This window comes from Delphinapterus leucas, chromosome 10 (assembly GCF_059928025.1).
Source record: "Delphinapterus leucas isolate spDelLeu-1000000601 "Yukka" chromosome 10, BTC_Dleu_Yukka2, whole genome shotgun sequence".
NCBI lineage: Eukaryota > Metazoa > Chordata > Mammalia > Artiodactyla > Monodontidae > Delphinapterus > Delphinapterus leucas.
The window spans coordinates 104,341,034-104,356,995 of NC_143138.1; the positions used below are offsets into that span (position 1 = coordinate 104,341,034).

A 15,962-nucleotide genomic window follows, 5' to 3' on the forward strand; every position below is an offset into this window, starting at 1 on the left:
TCGCAGGCTCAGCAGCCATGGCTCACGGTGCCAGCCGCTCCGCGGCATGCGGGATCCTCCCAGACCGGGGCACGAACCCGTGTCCCCTGCATCAGCAGGTGGACTCTCAACCACTGCGCCACCTGGGAAGCCCCTAGTTCTCTATATATTTTATATGTTAATCCCTTATCAGATATGTGATTTGAAATATGTCTCCAATTCTGGAGTTGCTTCTTTACTCAGTTGATAGTGTCCTTTAATGCACAAAATTTTTAACTTTCATGAGGTCCAATTTCTCTGTTTTCTTTTGCTGCCTATTCCTTTGGTGTCATATGCAAAATACCACCAAATCCAATGCCATAGAGCTTTTGTCCTATGTTTTCTTCTAGGAGTTTTATAGTTTTAGCTCTTACATTTAAGTCTTTAATCCATTTTTAGTCGACTTTTATATATGGTGTTAGGTAAGGGTCCAACTTCATTCTTTTGCATATGGATATCCAGTTTTCTCAGCTCCATTTATTGAAAAGATTGTATTTCCCCATTGAATGGTCTTGACACCATTGCCAAAAGTTATTTGACCTTATATGTGAGGCTTTATTTCTTGGCTGTGTATTTTCTTCTGCTGCTCTTCATGTCTGTCTTTATGCCAGTACCGCACTGTTTTGGTTACTGTAGCTTTGCAGCAATTTTTGAAATCAGGTAGCGTGAGACCTCCAACTTTGTTCTTCTTTATCAAGAATTTTTCAGCTATTCAGGGCTCTTTTGAGATTCTGTATGAATTTTAGGATGGATTTTTCTATTTCTGCAAAAATCACTGTTGGGATTTTGATAGAGTTAGATCACTTTGGGTGGGTAGTATTGAAATCTTAACAATATTAAGTCTTCTCATCTGTGAACATAGGATTTCTTTCCAGTTATTGGTTCTTCTTTAATTGTTTCAGCAGTGTGTTGTAGTTTTTAGTGCACAAGTCTCTGCCTCCTAGTTAAGTTATTCCTAAATGTTCTTCTTCATGATATTGTAAGTGGAATTATTTTTTAAATTTCTTTTTTTGGATTATTCATTTTTAGTATATAGAAAAACAGCTGATTTTTGTGTGTTGATTTTGTATCCTAAACTTTCCTAAATTTTTTATTAGTTATAACAGTATTTTGTACAATCTTTAGGAATTTATACATATAAGATCATTTTGTCAGTGAACAGAGATAATTTTACTTTTTTTTTCCAGTTTGGTTGCCCTTTATTACTTTTATTTTTTGCCTTATTTTTCTAGCTAGGACTTCCAGTACTATATTGAGTAGAAATGGCGGAAGTGGGCATCCTTGTCTTGTTTCTGATCTTAGTGGAAATGCTTTCAGTCTTTTTCCATCAAGTTTGACGTTAGCTGTAGTCTTTTTTATATGGCCTTTATTATGCTGAGGTAATTTCTTTTTATTCTTAGTCTTTTGAGTGTTTTTATCATGAAAGGGTGTTGAATTTTCTTAAATGCTTTTTCTGCATCCATTGAAATGATCATGTGGGTTTTTTTCTCTTCACTCTGTTAACGTGGTGTGTACTACATTAATCTATGTTTGTATGTTGAACCATCCTTGCATTCTAGGAATAAATCCCACTTGATCATAGTGTATAATAGTTTTAATACTCTGTTGAATTCCTATTGCTAGTATTTATTTTGTCGAGGATTTTTCAGTCAATATTTATGAGGGATATTGGTCCATTGTTTTCTTGTGATTTTTTGGCTTTGGTATCAGGGCAATGGTAGTCTCATAGAATGAATTTGGAAGTGTTCCCTCTTCAAATTTTGGGGAGAGTTTGAGGAGGATTGGTGTTCACTCTTCTTTATATGTTCAGGAGCATTCACCAGTGAAGCCATCTGGTCCTGGGCTTTTCTTCATTGGGAGGTTTTTGATTACTGAGTGAGTCTCCTTACCAGTTACAGGTGTATTCACCTTTTCTACTCATTCATGATTCAGTCTTAGTAGGTTCCATGTTTCTAGGGATTTATCAGTTTTATCTAGGTTATCCAATTTGTTAGTGTTAGAGTGTTCAGAGTACTGTCTTGTAATATTTCTGTAGAAACAGTAGTAATGTTGCCTCTTTCATTTCTGATCTTAGTTATTTGAGTCTTCTCTATTTTTTTCTTAGTCAATCTAGCTAAAGGTATGTCGATTTTGTAGATCTTTTCAAAGAACCAACTCCTGGTTTTGTTAATTTTCTATATTGTTTTTCTATTCTCTGTTTTGTTTATCTCTGCTCTTATTTCCTCTCTTTTGCTAGCTTTGAGTTTAGTTTGTTCTTTTTCTAGTTAAGGTGTACAGTTAGGTTGTTGATTTAAGGTCTTTCTTCTCTTTTAATGTAAACATCTATAGCTGTAAGTTTTTCTCTTGTCACTACTTTCACTGCATCCCATAAGGTTTGGTATGTCGTGTTCTCATTTGCACTTGTCAAGATATTCTGTGATCTCCCTTGTGACTTCTTCTTTGACTTATTAAGAGTGTGATGTTTAATTTCCACATATTTGTGAATTTTCTAGTTTTCCTTGTGCTCTGATTTCTAGTTTCATTCTACTGTGATAAGAAAAGATACTTTATATATTTTAATCTTTTTATTAAGACTTCTTTTGTGACCTTGGCTATGATGTATCATGGAGAATGTTCCATGTGTACTTGAGAAGAATGTGTATTCTACGTTTTTTGGGTGGAGTGTTATGTAATGTGTCTGTTAGGTCCAATTGGTCTCTTGTGTTCTTTCAGCCCTCTGTTTCCTAACTGGTCTTCTATCTGGTTGTTCTATCCATTTTTGGAAGTGGAACATTAAAGTCTTCTACTATAATTTCGTTCTATCAGTTTCTTTCTTCAGTTTGGTTAGTGTTTGCTTCATATATTTAGAAGCTCTGAGGTTTGGTGGATATATTTTTATGATTGTTATGTCTTCTTGGTAAATTGACATACAATGTCCTTTTAACATATAATGTGCTTTTTGGACTTCCCTGGTGGTGCAGTGGTTAAGAATCTGCCTGCCAATGCAGGGGACATGGGTTTGATCCGTGGGCTGGGTAGATCCCACAAGCAGTGGAGCAACTAAGCCCCTCTGCCACAACTCTCAAGCCTGTGCTCTAGAGCCACAACTACTGAGCCCACGTGCCACGACTACTGAAGCCTGTGCAAGCTAGAGTTCGCATGCCTCAACTACTCAGCCTTCATGCTCTAGGGCCCATGGGCTACAACTACTGAGCCTGTGTGCTGCAACTACTGAGGTCCATGTGCCTAGAGCCCGTGCTCTGCAACAAGAGAAGCCACCACAATGAGAAGCCCACACACCACAATGAAGAGTAGCGCCTACTCGCCGCAGCTAGAGAAAGCGCGTGCACAGCAACAAAGACCCAACGCAGCCCAAAAAGTATATATATATATAATAATAATAAACTATATAATGTCCTTTTTAGTCTCTTATACCAGTTTTGGCGTAAGGTCTGTTTTGTTTATATTAGTATAAGCATTCCAGCTCTCTTTTGGTTACTATCTGCTTGGCAAGTGTTTTCCATCCTTTCACTTTCAGCCTATGTGTGTCCTTAGCTCTAAAGTGAGTCTCTTCTAGACAGCATAATGTTCTCATAAGCATAATGTTCATGTTCTGATAAAACTCAGAATGTTTTGTCCATTCTGTCAGTCTATGTCTGTTGTTTGGGGAGTTTAACCCATTTACGTTTAAAGTAATTATTGTTAGGGAAGGACTTGCTTTTGCCATTTTGGTATTTGTTTTCTGCATAGCTTGTAGTTTTTGGCCCTCATTTCCTCTCTTACTGTCTTTGTTTATGTTCAGTTGATTTTTTGTAATGATACTTTTTGACTCTCTTCCTGTTTCCCTTGTGTATATTTTGTAGATATTTTTGTGGTTACCATTGGAATTACATATACCATCCTAAATATATAATCTATTTTAAACTGATAGCAGTTTAACTTCCATCACATACAAAAACTTTACTCCTTTACAGTTCTGACCCCTCCCCCTTCATCCCTTCATGTTATGTCACAGATTACATCTTTATGTATTGTGTATCCATAGACTTACAGTTGTTTTCTGACTTAGGTCTTTTAAATCCAATAGAAGAGTAAAAAATGTAATTATAAGCTAAAATTACAGTAATACTGGTCTGTATGTTTACCTTTATGTGCGAACTTCGTATTTTCATATGGCTTTGCATTCCTGTCCAGCTGCTTTCATTTCAACTTGAAGGGCTGCCTATAGCATTTCTTGCAAGACAGGTCTAGTACTAATGTGCTCCCTCAACTTTTGTTTATCTGAGAAAATCTTAGCTTCTCCCTCATTTTTGAAGGACTTTTTTTTGTTTGTTTTTTGGCCAGATATAGAATTCTTGATTGGTAGTTGTTTTTTTTGTTTTTTGTTTTTTTCTTTCAGAACTTTAAATATATTATCCAGCTCTCTCTGGCCTATGAGGTTTCTACTGAGAAATCCACTTATAACCTTAATGAGGATCACTTGTAGGTGACGAGCTGCTGTTCTCTTGCTACTTTCAAGATTCTCTCTTTGCCTTTGGTTTTTGACGTTTTGATTGTAATGTGTCTTGGTGTGAGTCTTTTTGTGTTTATCCTTCTTGGGGCTTCTTAAAATTTATTTTATTTATTTATTTATTTTTGGCTGCGTTGGGTCTTCATTGCTGTGCGTGGGCTTTCTCTAGTTGCAGTGAGCAGGGGCTACTCTTGTTGCGGTGCGCAGGCTTCTCATTGTGGTGGCTTCTCTTGTTGTGGAGCACGGGCTCTAGGCACTCGGGCTTCAGTAGTTGTGGGACGTGGGCTCAGTAGTTGTGGTTTGCAGGCTCAGTAGTTGTGGCACATGGGCTTAGTTGCTCCACGGCATGTGGGATCTTCCTGGACCAGGGATTAAACCTGTGTCCCTTGCATTGGCAGGTGGATTCTTAACCACGATGCTGCCAGGGAAGTCCCCTTCTTGGGTTTTTTTGAGCTTCTTGTATGTATATATTCATGTCTTTCCTCAAATTTGGAGAGTTTTGGGGCATTATTTCTTCAAATAAGCTCTCTGCCCCATTTCTTCTTCTGTGGCTTCCATAATGTGTATATTGTGTAATGGTGTCCCTCAAGTCACTTCCTCCATGTTCATTTTTCTTCTTTCCTTTTCCTCCTCAGACCTAATCTTTTCAAATGGCCTGTCTTGAAGTTTGGTGATTCTTTCTTCTCTCTGGTTGAGCCTGCTCTTGAATTCCTCTAGTGAATTTTATAATTCATTGATTGCCTTTTTCACCTTCAGAGTTTCTGTTTGGTTATTTTTATCTCTTTGCTGATATTTTCATTTTATTCATATATCATTTTCCTGATTTCCTTTAACTCTTTGTGTTTTCCTCTCTGAGCATATTTAAGACAGTTGTTTTCAAGTCTTTGTCTAGTAAGAATGAAGTCTATATGTGTTCAGGGACATTTTTGGAGATTCATTTTTTCCTTTGAGTGGGCCATTTTTTCCGTTTCTTTGTATGCATGTGATCTTTTCTTGAAAATTTGGCATTATAAATACGGCCACCTCTCCCAGTCTTCACAGACTGGCTCCAAGTTAGGGAAGACTTGCCCTAACCAGTGCAGCGTGGAGGCCTAAGCTCTTTGGAGGCCTTTTCTGGACATTTTCCCTGGGTCTGTATGGGTGCTTTTCACTCAGTCTCAGTTAGGCTTCACCGAGACCAGTCCTTCAGGCAGCCCTCACGTGGGGGCGAGGGCCTCTCTGCTCTCTGCACATTGTGAAAGAGACCGGGGGCCCAGGCTGCTGCTCCCCTCTTACTGTGCTGTGCAGCACTGGGGAGATGGAAAGCGCCACAGAGTTCTCTGCCATTTAAATGCGGCTCTTTCTTCACTGAGCATTCCCTTGGTTGCTGTAGATCTCTGCCCAGTTCCCAGAGCTTCACTGAGTTATCTTACTTTGACATCATTTAGCTCCTTGGATTTAGATTGCAATTTTCCGTCAAATTTGGGATATTTTTGTGTATCTCTTCAAATGTTTCTTCTGCCCTTTTCTTTCTGTCTCTTACTGGTTTTCACACCACGCATACATTGTGCTTAATGCGGTCCCATGTTTCTCTAAGGTTCTGTCCTTTTTCTGTATCTCTTCTCTCTGTGGCTTGAGGCTGCATAATCTCCACTGACCTGTCCTCAGCTTTGCTAATTCTGCCAGTTCAAGTCTGGTGTTGAGATACTATAGTGGAATTTGATTTTAGTTATTGTACTTTCCCATAACTTCCAGTTGGTTCCTTTATATAATTTCTGTCTCCTTATTGATATTTTCTACTGGATGAGACATTAGCATCATGCCTTCCTTCATATCTCCTGAAGCACGCTTTTCTCTAGTTCCCTGAATGTAGGTACAGTGGCTGCTTTGCTGGTTCATCATGCTATCTGGGACCTCTCAGGCAGGTTCTCTCGCCTGCTTTTCTTCCTGTGTATGGATCCACTTTCCTGTTTTCTGGGACCTCTCAGAGGCAGGTTCTCTCGCCGGCTTTTCTTCCTGTGTATGGATCCACTTTCCTGTTTTCTGGGACCTCTCAGAGGCAGGTTCTCTCGCCTGCTTTTCTTCCTGTGTATGGATCCACTTTCCTGTTTTCTGGGACCTCTCAGAGGCAGGTTCTCTCGCCTGCTTTTCTTCCTGTGTATGGATCCACTTTCCTGTTTTCTGGGACCTCTCAGAGGCAGGTTCTCTCGCCTGCTTTTCTTCCTGTGTACGGATCCACTTTCCTGTTTCTTTGTATGTGTGGTAATTTTTTTTGTTGAAACCAGGACATTTTAGGTAATGCATGATAGCAGCCCCAGATACTGGACCCCTCCTTCTCTGTGGCTTGTTTTTGCTTGCTTGTTTATTTCTTTGTAGTGCGGTGGCTGGATTATTTGGGGGAAGTTTGTTTCCACCTGAAGATGGAGCCGCCCATGCTCCTCAGAGGTGCAGCCTTGGGTCTACGCAGCCACCCTGGGATAACAGGGGTTTAGCAGGGCTCTCGCTGGGCGTCTGTGTTATATTTTCTGACCCTGTCAGTGTCATGCCAGGTGTTAGGCTCCACTAATTGCAGGTTAGTTGCTCTGCTGTTTTTTGACAATGCCCTGGTGTGTAAATTGTTCCCTTTGCTGATCTAATTAAATCTGGGCCCCTTTGCAGCTGTAGTTTTTGAGACAAGTTTGCAGTTTGTTCTGACCCTAGGAGGGTTGTTGTTCGATATGTCCTTCCCTGGCTCTCTGGTAAACCAGCTGGCTACAGAGGATGGAGCTACCAGCCTACCCTTAACTGCTCACCACTGAAATCTCCATTGTTTCAGTTGCACCTTTAGACGTGAACTTCCCCACAGTGTGTTTCAAATGAAGTCCGTTCGTTTGGGTAGAGTTTCGGAGCTCCCTGATCGTGTGGTTTACCTCTTGCCCTGAGCAGAGTCTCTGAGACCTTGCTCCAGAGCTGGGGTGGGGACAGCGACCCCTTGTCTTGGAGGGACAACCTGCTTTATGAGCAGCTCTGGTGTGGCGGTGGCCTCTCCCAGCCTGGAACCTTGCCCCACCAGTGGGCTGGGGCCAGGCGGATCAGGGCCCTGGCGTTTTTGCCTGGGATAGAAACTTGGATTTATTAGTAGGGGTGGTTGAAGGAAGGGAGCTTTTCCCGTGTTGCTGGCCACGCTCCCTGGGAATATAGCCTCTGCCACTCACAGCTGTGGGGAGATTGGGAAATGGTGGTGGCCTGACCCTTCTGGTGGCTGGGATCTCAGGGAACAGGCAGCCCCGTTCCCTTGGCCACGTTCACCTGAAGTGGAGCTTCCATCACGCTGACGGGGGCAGAGGAGGGAAGGCGCAGGTCACGGCTCCGGTGCCTCAGACTCTCCCGTTCTTACTGACATCTAGTAGATTTTCTTCAATAAATGTTTCCTTGTTTGCTGTGTGCCCTCATTTTCGAGAGACTTAAAATGGCTCTTTTTAAACAAGTTCCACCAGTTGTGGACGTTTGCCAGGGAGCAGGTCTGCCAGGTTCCTCACGCCTCCATCCTGGAATTGGAGCCCCTGGGCTTTACCTTGAGGGCTGAGGGTGTTGAAGGCAGCTGCAACTTAGAGAACCCCTAGGAGGGAGCTGAGACGTCCCCGTGGTAGGCACCACTGGCTGAGGACAGCCACTGTGGGGAACTGGAAAGGTGACCTAGCTCCATGTAGCGGACTGTCGAGACTTAGTAATTAACTGGTGGATGAGGAGTTAGTGAGGGGAGGGAGGCACTGCAGGACAGGGAAGCACTGCAGTGACTCACAGTCCGCGCTCTGCAGAGTTCTCAGAACGCAGATCAGCAGCCAGGGCCTGCGTCTGCATGTCTGACGACTCCTAGCGATGCCCGCGCTGCTGGTGCCCCGTTTGGGTAGCAAGGACCTAGGGTTTTGTGTTCAAGCAACTGGCGAATGGTGACAGGGTGGAATTGTCCATTTCCTTGTCTGTTTCCCCTGCTGGAGGGCAGGGATGGTGTCTTTCTCATTGTTGTATCTTGAGTATGTAGAACAATGGGTGACCTCTATAGTAGGTGTGTGATGGTTGAGTATTTGTTGAATGGCTTAATGACTGTTGACAGAAAACGCAAAGAGGAACAGTGATGTGGGAGCAGATGAATTTTATTTGGGGCATGCTGCACGTGAGGTGCCTGTGGTCAGCCAGGTGCAGGAATATTGCTTGTCCTGAGTTCAGAAAGGGGATTTGGGCAAAAGTTAGTGATTTGGAAATCGAGAATGCAGATTGTAAAGGAAGCAAAGAGGTGGGGTGAGGTTTTCCTGGGAAGGTGCATAGAGGAGAGGGGAGAACATAGGCCAGAGCTTATGTTGCTGGAGAACATCTGTCGTGAACACCCCTTGTCGCTGTGCCCATATTTCATAGCTCTGTCTCATCTTCGTGAGAGTGAACCTGAGGTGCATCTGTGTTGCAGGCTGAAGAGCTCTTTTCCTCCCTGGGAGTTGACTGCGACGTCTCGGAACTTGATCAGGTTGGTGAGCAGAATGATGAGCGCACATGGTTCTTTGTAACAAAGGCCAACAAGGCTGACTTCTTTCCGTTTGCCTCATTCACCCCCATTTACTCCTGTCTCTTTCGGTTAGATGAGCTGGTTTCATCTACCTTCAACCCCGCAGAGAGTGAACCTGTATATGAAAATAACTTGTGTAGATTTTTTTGTCTATGTTTTTCGCATTTGAGGGGAGGGACTAGAAGGAAGATGTATAAGCCGGTAAGCTGGAAGTCCTTCAGGCATCTCAGCTGCGTCTGCCAGCTTTCTAGCACAGTACGTTAAGCTGTGATAAATGAAGTGAATCTGCCCCTGTTTCCTGAGTGTACCGCCCCTGAGGGGCAACACGTCAGCTTTATGCTTTTGAATTCCCGTCATCTGTGCACTTTACATGTGCATGTGTTTTGCAGGAGTGGGAGACGTCATGGTGAACAGAAACCTGATCTGAGCCTTCATGGACTTCACCCTCCTTTTAGCCAGGTCACTTTAATAAGTGAAGTGTTCTAGAGTCTGTGAAACTTTTCTAAAGCGTATCCCGAGTGGGGCGCCTGAAGTACTTATGGCCCAGTTCTGCTTTCAGGGACCATGATCATAAAGAGTTTTCAGATGTAATTGCAGGAGATGTTTTCTGAGTTACCGCTGTTAAGGCGGATTGTGTTTTACGTTTGCTCTTTAAAGTGGATTCTTATCTGTCTCTGCCTACTCATTGGATCATAAATCAAATTCTAACCTAGAAGTGTTTATTTTAAAAGGAGTCAGTAGACTGGTCTTTATTCTTTAAGGCTCCTTTTGGACGCCTGAGTGTTTTCCCCTGTCGAGTCATCATTTGTAAAGTTGTATGACGTGCTGACCTCTGTGGGTGTGCAAACGTGGGTGTCTGAGTGTCCTAACACTGCAGCTCAGCTCACAAAGGCTTAGAACCTTTGCAGTGTTTTACCTATTTAATCTTTTATTCCTTAGATGATGGGGCCAGTGTTCAAGAGGTGCTGTCGGAGATCACTAATCAGAGGACCGTGCCCAGTATCTTTGTGAATAAAGCGCACGTGGGCGGATGTGACCGAACTTTCCAGGTAATGATAGTATCGTGTGTTCTGGAATGCTGTTTGTTCAAATTTTGTCTTAAAAAAATAGTTAAAAGGGGGAGGAGATGGTTTTTAGAAGTCTATTCATTTGTGTCTTTTGGAGCTTGTAAAAGCAAAAGCCTGTAGGATGGTTATCAGAGAATCTTGATTGCTTTAATGGAAATTAGCTTTTCTACGAATCCAAACTTCAGAAGCTGAGGAGGAGGTTTTGAGTGAGGTTGCAGGACAGACAGGTCAGCGGCGCTGCTCTCTTCCTCCTGATGGGACAGAAACAAGGCCTCTTCCCTCCTCAAGGTTTAGTGAAATGAGCTCAGCACTAACGTTCTGGTCCAGGGTGCATAGGACTCCTACCAAGGCTGCTGACCCTGCGAGCTTCGCAAAGCTTTGCTTGTTTGATTCCTAGAATGCAGAAATGAACAGGAATCATTCGGTTAAGTAGAGATAGATCAAAATTGTTGTTTATTAAATAAGGTCTGTATTTTAACTAGGTGTTTGCTTTTATTAAAATTCTGCTCTTGTATCCTTTATGTATGTATGCAAATGGTAATGATCAGTGATTGATTAAATGCTTATATTTAGATTTCAATTAAGAATTATATTTTTGTCGGGCGAAAAGATTGTCTACGTTGTATGTTAACCTGGGATTGGCATTGTTCTCTAGTAACAGCCTGCTCTATGTGTCCTAGAAGCTATAACCCAACTCATGTGGTGGTAAGTACCATAGTTTACAGCCTCTAAACACCTTTGGAGTTGCTGATCTTGCCAGTCCTAGCTGGGAAGATGCTGTCAGAGCGTGGTCTGGGGCTGTAGAGGTGTCGGTTCTACTTCGAGACTGCAAGACTCTCCCTTGGACAGCAGCTGTTTAGGAGGGGGATTTCCCTACGGGCCCTAGGAATCAGGAGGCCACCCGGCTTTGGGACCATGCACGAGACATCTGCTGGGTCTGTGGTCGTGTGGCACTTCCACTGCACTCCCAGGATGAGCCCGTTCGAAAGCCAGTTTGTTGGGACTGAGCAGCCGACTTTGCACAGACAACTATTGTTTAGTCACATATGGAGCCTCTGACCTCATCTAAGCTTCTTCTGACCACCAGGAGGGCCAAGTGGACAAGAGAATGTGCTGCAGGGTCAGCCTCCTGACCAGAAAAAGCAAGTTGTTTGTGTTGTATAGGAAGTGGCGAGATTTAGGTCAGTTTACGAGAAACCAGGAAGAGCTTCAAAGTGCATGTCCTGCTGCCCATGCATGAGCATTGTTCTCAAGGTGAAGACTAGCACAGGTGGACAAAACATAGAGGGTCTTGAACAATGGCGCTTGGCTATTTAACTGCACCTAGTTATTCTGTAACTCAGCTTTACCTGCTCGCCGCTCGAAAGCCAATACCGAGAAGCAAGCGTTAGTAGAAAGGAAAGTTGCTTTGATCAGAAAAGCCAGCCATCTGGGGAGAAGGCGGACCCATGTCCCAAAACCAACTTGGAAGATTCTGCTTGGCCATGATCGTTTTTAAAGGGAAAAAGGGGAAATAATCTCAGTTAATCATTGAGACAGGAGGTCGGATTCTTCGTCACCTCTCCATCGTGTGCAGACCTGCCGGCTTCTCCTGAGCTTCCCTTGGGTGCCGTCTTGCCCACGTGGTCCGCCTGCAGATTTGCTAAGGGGGACGATGGGCATAGAGAGTCAGTCATTCTTTACCTACTTAATCCTTCATTCTTACTCCTTTTAATCCAGGAAAGGAGTCGACAGGTCAGGCGAGGTATTGCGTGCATTCAGTAGAGCAGAAATCAGGGGCTAGTTTAAATGTTACCTATGATCTCAGTTTTACAACTAAGGTCTGAGGAAAGCAGAGACGAGCAAACGGAAAAGGGCAGAAGAGCTGCTTACAAAATGACCTAGTCTGACATGGATGTAAGGCCATGACCTCCCCATCATTGGACGCATGCCTCACTATCGGGTGATAACCAACAAAACATATGTGCTTTGGCATCCGTTCTAACTAGTTGGACCCAACTGAATGCCATCCAGGTAAACTGACAGTTCCAACTTACAAAGATTGTAGGTCAACTGTTTCCAAGACTTTTATAAAAGAAATGTATGCCGATTAAGCATAGGGTACAAAGAAAAAGTTTGAAAACAAGTCACACTGTGTCCTCTCCTTTGGGTAACCCTCAGGCACATCAGAGTGGTGTATTACAGAAGCTCCTGCAGGAAGATCCAGCATGTGATTACGACCTCATTGTCATTGGTTGTGGCTCTGGCGGCCTCTCGTGTGCTCAGGTATGAAAAAAATGACCCCCGAAGATGATTTTCCTGGTGATTGCCATGAGCATTTCTTGTGCTGCTTAAAAAAAAGCCGTTTATGATGTTCCAGTCTACTCTGTTGTTGTAATAGCTGGTTTAATGAAGAGGAAAAACTGGGTTTCATCACAAACACAGTCATCGTTTAGGGGAGAGAGAAATCGGGGGAGTGTCAGGAAAATGACAAGGTCTCTATCTGTGGCTTTTTTCGTAGGAAGCTGCCGCTTTGGGGAGGAGAGTCATGGTGCTGGACCTCGTGGTCCCGTCGCCCCAGGGCACATCGTGGGGTGAGCTGCTCTTCCCACCATCGTGCGGTGGTTGTTCTCTGTAGGCTCAGCCTCCCTCAGTCCTCACAACAGTCTCGAGTATAACCCACCTGTTTCAGGGGTGAGGAAACTAAATCTCCAATCACACTGTTAACAAGAGGAGACACTGGAAGAATAATAGGAAAATAATTAGGGAAGACTGTGCGAAAGGGAAAAATTCCGTGACCCCAGTGTTCCAAAACTTCTGCCAGAATAATTTTTGTACACACGCATGGGTGTTTTCACACCGTTGTGGTCACGCAGTGGTGTGTGCACCCCGTTGTGCTCGCCTGAGTTGGCCATGATGCTTTTCTGTGTTTCTGCATTGATTTTATCATGGACCCCAGTGGCTGCAGGATGGTCAGTTGACTTAGTGTGTGTGGTCATCCCAGGTCCGTTTAATGCAACGCACAGCAAGCTCCCAGCCTGGGACTTTGCTGTAGACAAGAGTGCTCGCCTGTCCACGCTCTTTTCACTGTAGCATAGAAGGCATAGCTTTTGTGCTGGGTGTTTTCTGCCTATGCTTCGGTCCATCCCCGTTGTCTGTACCCTGCGCTCCCCACAAACTGGTGGATTGGCCGCATGCCCTCTGGCTTCTGCTGGGGCGTGGCCATCGGGGTAACGGGAAGAGCAGAGGAGGAAGCGTAGGGCGGGGTCTCCAGGCCCGCTGGGCACTGCAGGCTGGTTCTCCCCCGTGGTCCAGCTTTGGGTGGTGGCACTGGCCCCGTCGCTTACCCCTTCACGGGGCTGGTGGTGGCCCCCTTGCACCCACTGCTCTTCCTGCCACACCCTGTAATGATTTCTACCCTCTCCTCAGTTCCCCAGCTGGAGTGTCACCTGTTTCCTGCCAGAACCCTGACAAAATGGGAAAGTTGGTTTTTGTTTTTTGTAATAAATTCATTTATTTTATTGATTTTATTGATTTTATTTTTGGCTGTGTTGGGTCTTGATCGCCGCACGCGGGCTTTCTCTAGTTGCGGCGAGAGGTGGCTACTCTTCGTTGTGGTGCGCGGGCTTCTCATTGCGGTGGCTTCTCTTGTTGCGGAGCACGGGCTCTAGGCGCGCGGGCTTCAGCAGTTGTGGTGCGTGGGCTCAGTAGTTGTGGCTCGCGGGCTCTGGAGCGCAGGCTCAGTAGTTGTGATGCACGGGCTGCGTTGCTCCACGGCATGTAGGATCTTCCCGGACCAGGGCTTGAAGCTGTGTCTCCTGCGTTGGCAGGCAGATTCTTAACCACTGCACCACCAGGGAAGCCCCGGGAAAGTTGGTTTTTAAAGTTCAAGTTTACTCAAAAAAATTTAGCCTAGAATTTCATATATTAAAGGTAGTTCACCTCAACTTTGCTCGTATGGTTGGAACGCTTGTCTTTCTTCTTCCTTCCTCTGGCCCTGTCCCCTCCCCTGTCCAGAAAGAGCCCGCTTAACCTGGACACCAGGAGAGATGTGCTCGCAGAGGGCTCTTCTGTTTCTAGCCCCGTGTTGTTGAAGGATCCAGAGTAGATGTTACCTGGCAGCTGGCAGTGGACCTGTGCTGGCTCCGAGGAGGACTCAGGTTCGCAGAAGCAAAGGCTGGAGGCTGCAGTGTTGGCCTCAGTGCAGCGTGGGCCTAATTAACCTGACGCGGTTCTGACCACTTTGTGGGTCAGACTCAAGTGGAAGTTTTAGACTCTGTCCCCAGAAAACCGTTCACGTGCACGTCCATGTTTTGCACATCCCTGGGCCTCCTTCATGGACCCTCGGTCAACAAGTTTGGTGAATCATTTCGTGTTGTTGTGGGGCGTGATGGTGACCCCATGACCGTCAAGTTTGTCATTTCCACGTTTTAATAACACCCACTCTGCACGTGCGCAAAACCACACGCACGCACACACACGCGCACACACACACACACACGCACACACAACGTTACAACTGTGACTTTCTCTCTCAGGTCTCGGTGGCACTTGTGTGAATGTCGGCTGCATCCCGAAGAAGCTGATGCACCAAGCCGCCCTTTTGGGCCAGGCGCTGACTGACTCAAGGAAGTTTGGCTGGGAGTGCAGTCAACAAGGTGGGTGATAGCGTGTAAAGAGAGAGATTGGGAGAAAAGAAGAAAGAACGAGTTCCTTGGAAATCCGTGCTATTTACATTGCTGTAGTTTAGTTTTATGGGGGTTTTTTTGGGCTGTGCTGTGCAGCTTACGGGATCTTAGTTCCCCGACCAGGGATCGAACGTGGGCCCTCGGCAGTGAAAGCGTGGAGTCCTAACCACTGGACCGCCAGGGAAGTCCCTGTAGTTCAGTTTTAAATTAGTTTAATAAACACTTGTGAAGAGCCCACCGTGTGCCAGCCAGCCCCAGAGAACTCAAAGGTGGTCAGTTGAAACCTGCTTTCGTGGGCCTTAGTGCTTAGGGAGGGAGCTGTTGCAGCCTCGGCCATTCCAAACCCTTAGCAGAGTGTGAGAGGGAATAGTTACTATTTTCAGATTTCTTTCAAGTATAAAGAAAACAGAATAGCAAGGGTCATTGTGTGGATTTTATCCATTACTGTGAGGACATTTTCTTTTATATCAGTGTTTATGTATGTCTTTGGTTAATGGAAAACAAATTCACCAATAAAAACCTATTGGTGGGACTTCCCTGGTGGTCCAGTGGTTAGGACGCTGCACTTCCACTGCAGGGGATGCGGGTTCGATCCGTGGTTGGGGAACTAGATCCCGCATGCCGCGCGGTGTGGCCAAAAAAAAAAAAATCTGCAAAGCACCTATTGGTGAGGCTCTGAGGATGCAGAGATGAGGAAACTGTCACTCCTGCCCTTGGTGAGGCTCTGAGGATGCAGAGATGAGATGAGGAAACTGTCACTCCTGCCCTGGAGCAGCATAGCCTGCTGGGGGAGGGAGAGTGGAGGGGGAGGGGAGCGACTTAGTGCCCGTAATTGGTGCTGAAGTTTCCAGCATCAACCTGAGGGGCACTTAGGAGCCTTGAGCCGTGGAGGTGGCGAAGGTGGCCCTTGAGGTAGGACACAGGGCAGGAAGCAGCTTGCCCCACACCATGTGAGCTGTGTAGACATGGTCATCATTGCTGGTCGAAACCCCCTGGGACCATGGGCATGGGGTCTGGGAACGTAGTAACCAGAATGGCCATCGGGACTGCAAAATCTTAGGAGACTTGTTGTCCACGGAGGTCCTAGGAAGGGTGACATGACATCTGGGCGATAATCACTGCCGCCGCCCGAGCCTCTGCACACTGTGACCTCTGCCCCTTCCCTGTGCTCTCCTGTCCCACGTCCCAGTGGGCGGGGCCCTCGA

General features: G+C 45.2%; 1 protein-coding gene across 1 annotated transcript in view; it reads left to right on the forward strand.

The window, feature by feature from the left end:
- Positions 1–15,962, forward strand: part of TXNRD3 (thioredoxin reductase 3) — a 44,798-nt gene that overhangs the window by 7,644 nt on the left and 21,192 nt on the right. The window contains exons 3-7 of the mRNA XM_089919899.1: positions 8,928–8,988; positions 9,963–10,072; positions 12,251–12,355; positions 12,591–12,663; positions 14,608–14,727. Coding sequence (XP_089776025.1) covers positions 8,928–8,988; positions 9,963–10,072; positions 12,251–12,355; positions 12,591–12,663; positions 14,608–14,727 — 469 coding nt within the window. The remainder of the gene's footprint in view (positions 1–8,927; positions 8,989–9,962; positions 10,073–12,250; positions 12,356–12,590; positions 12,664–14,607; positions 14,728–15,962) is intronic.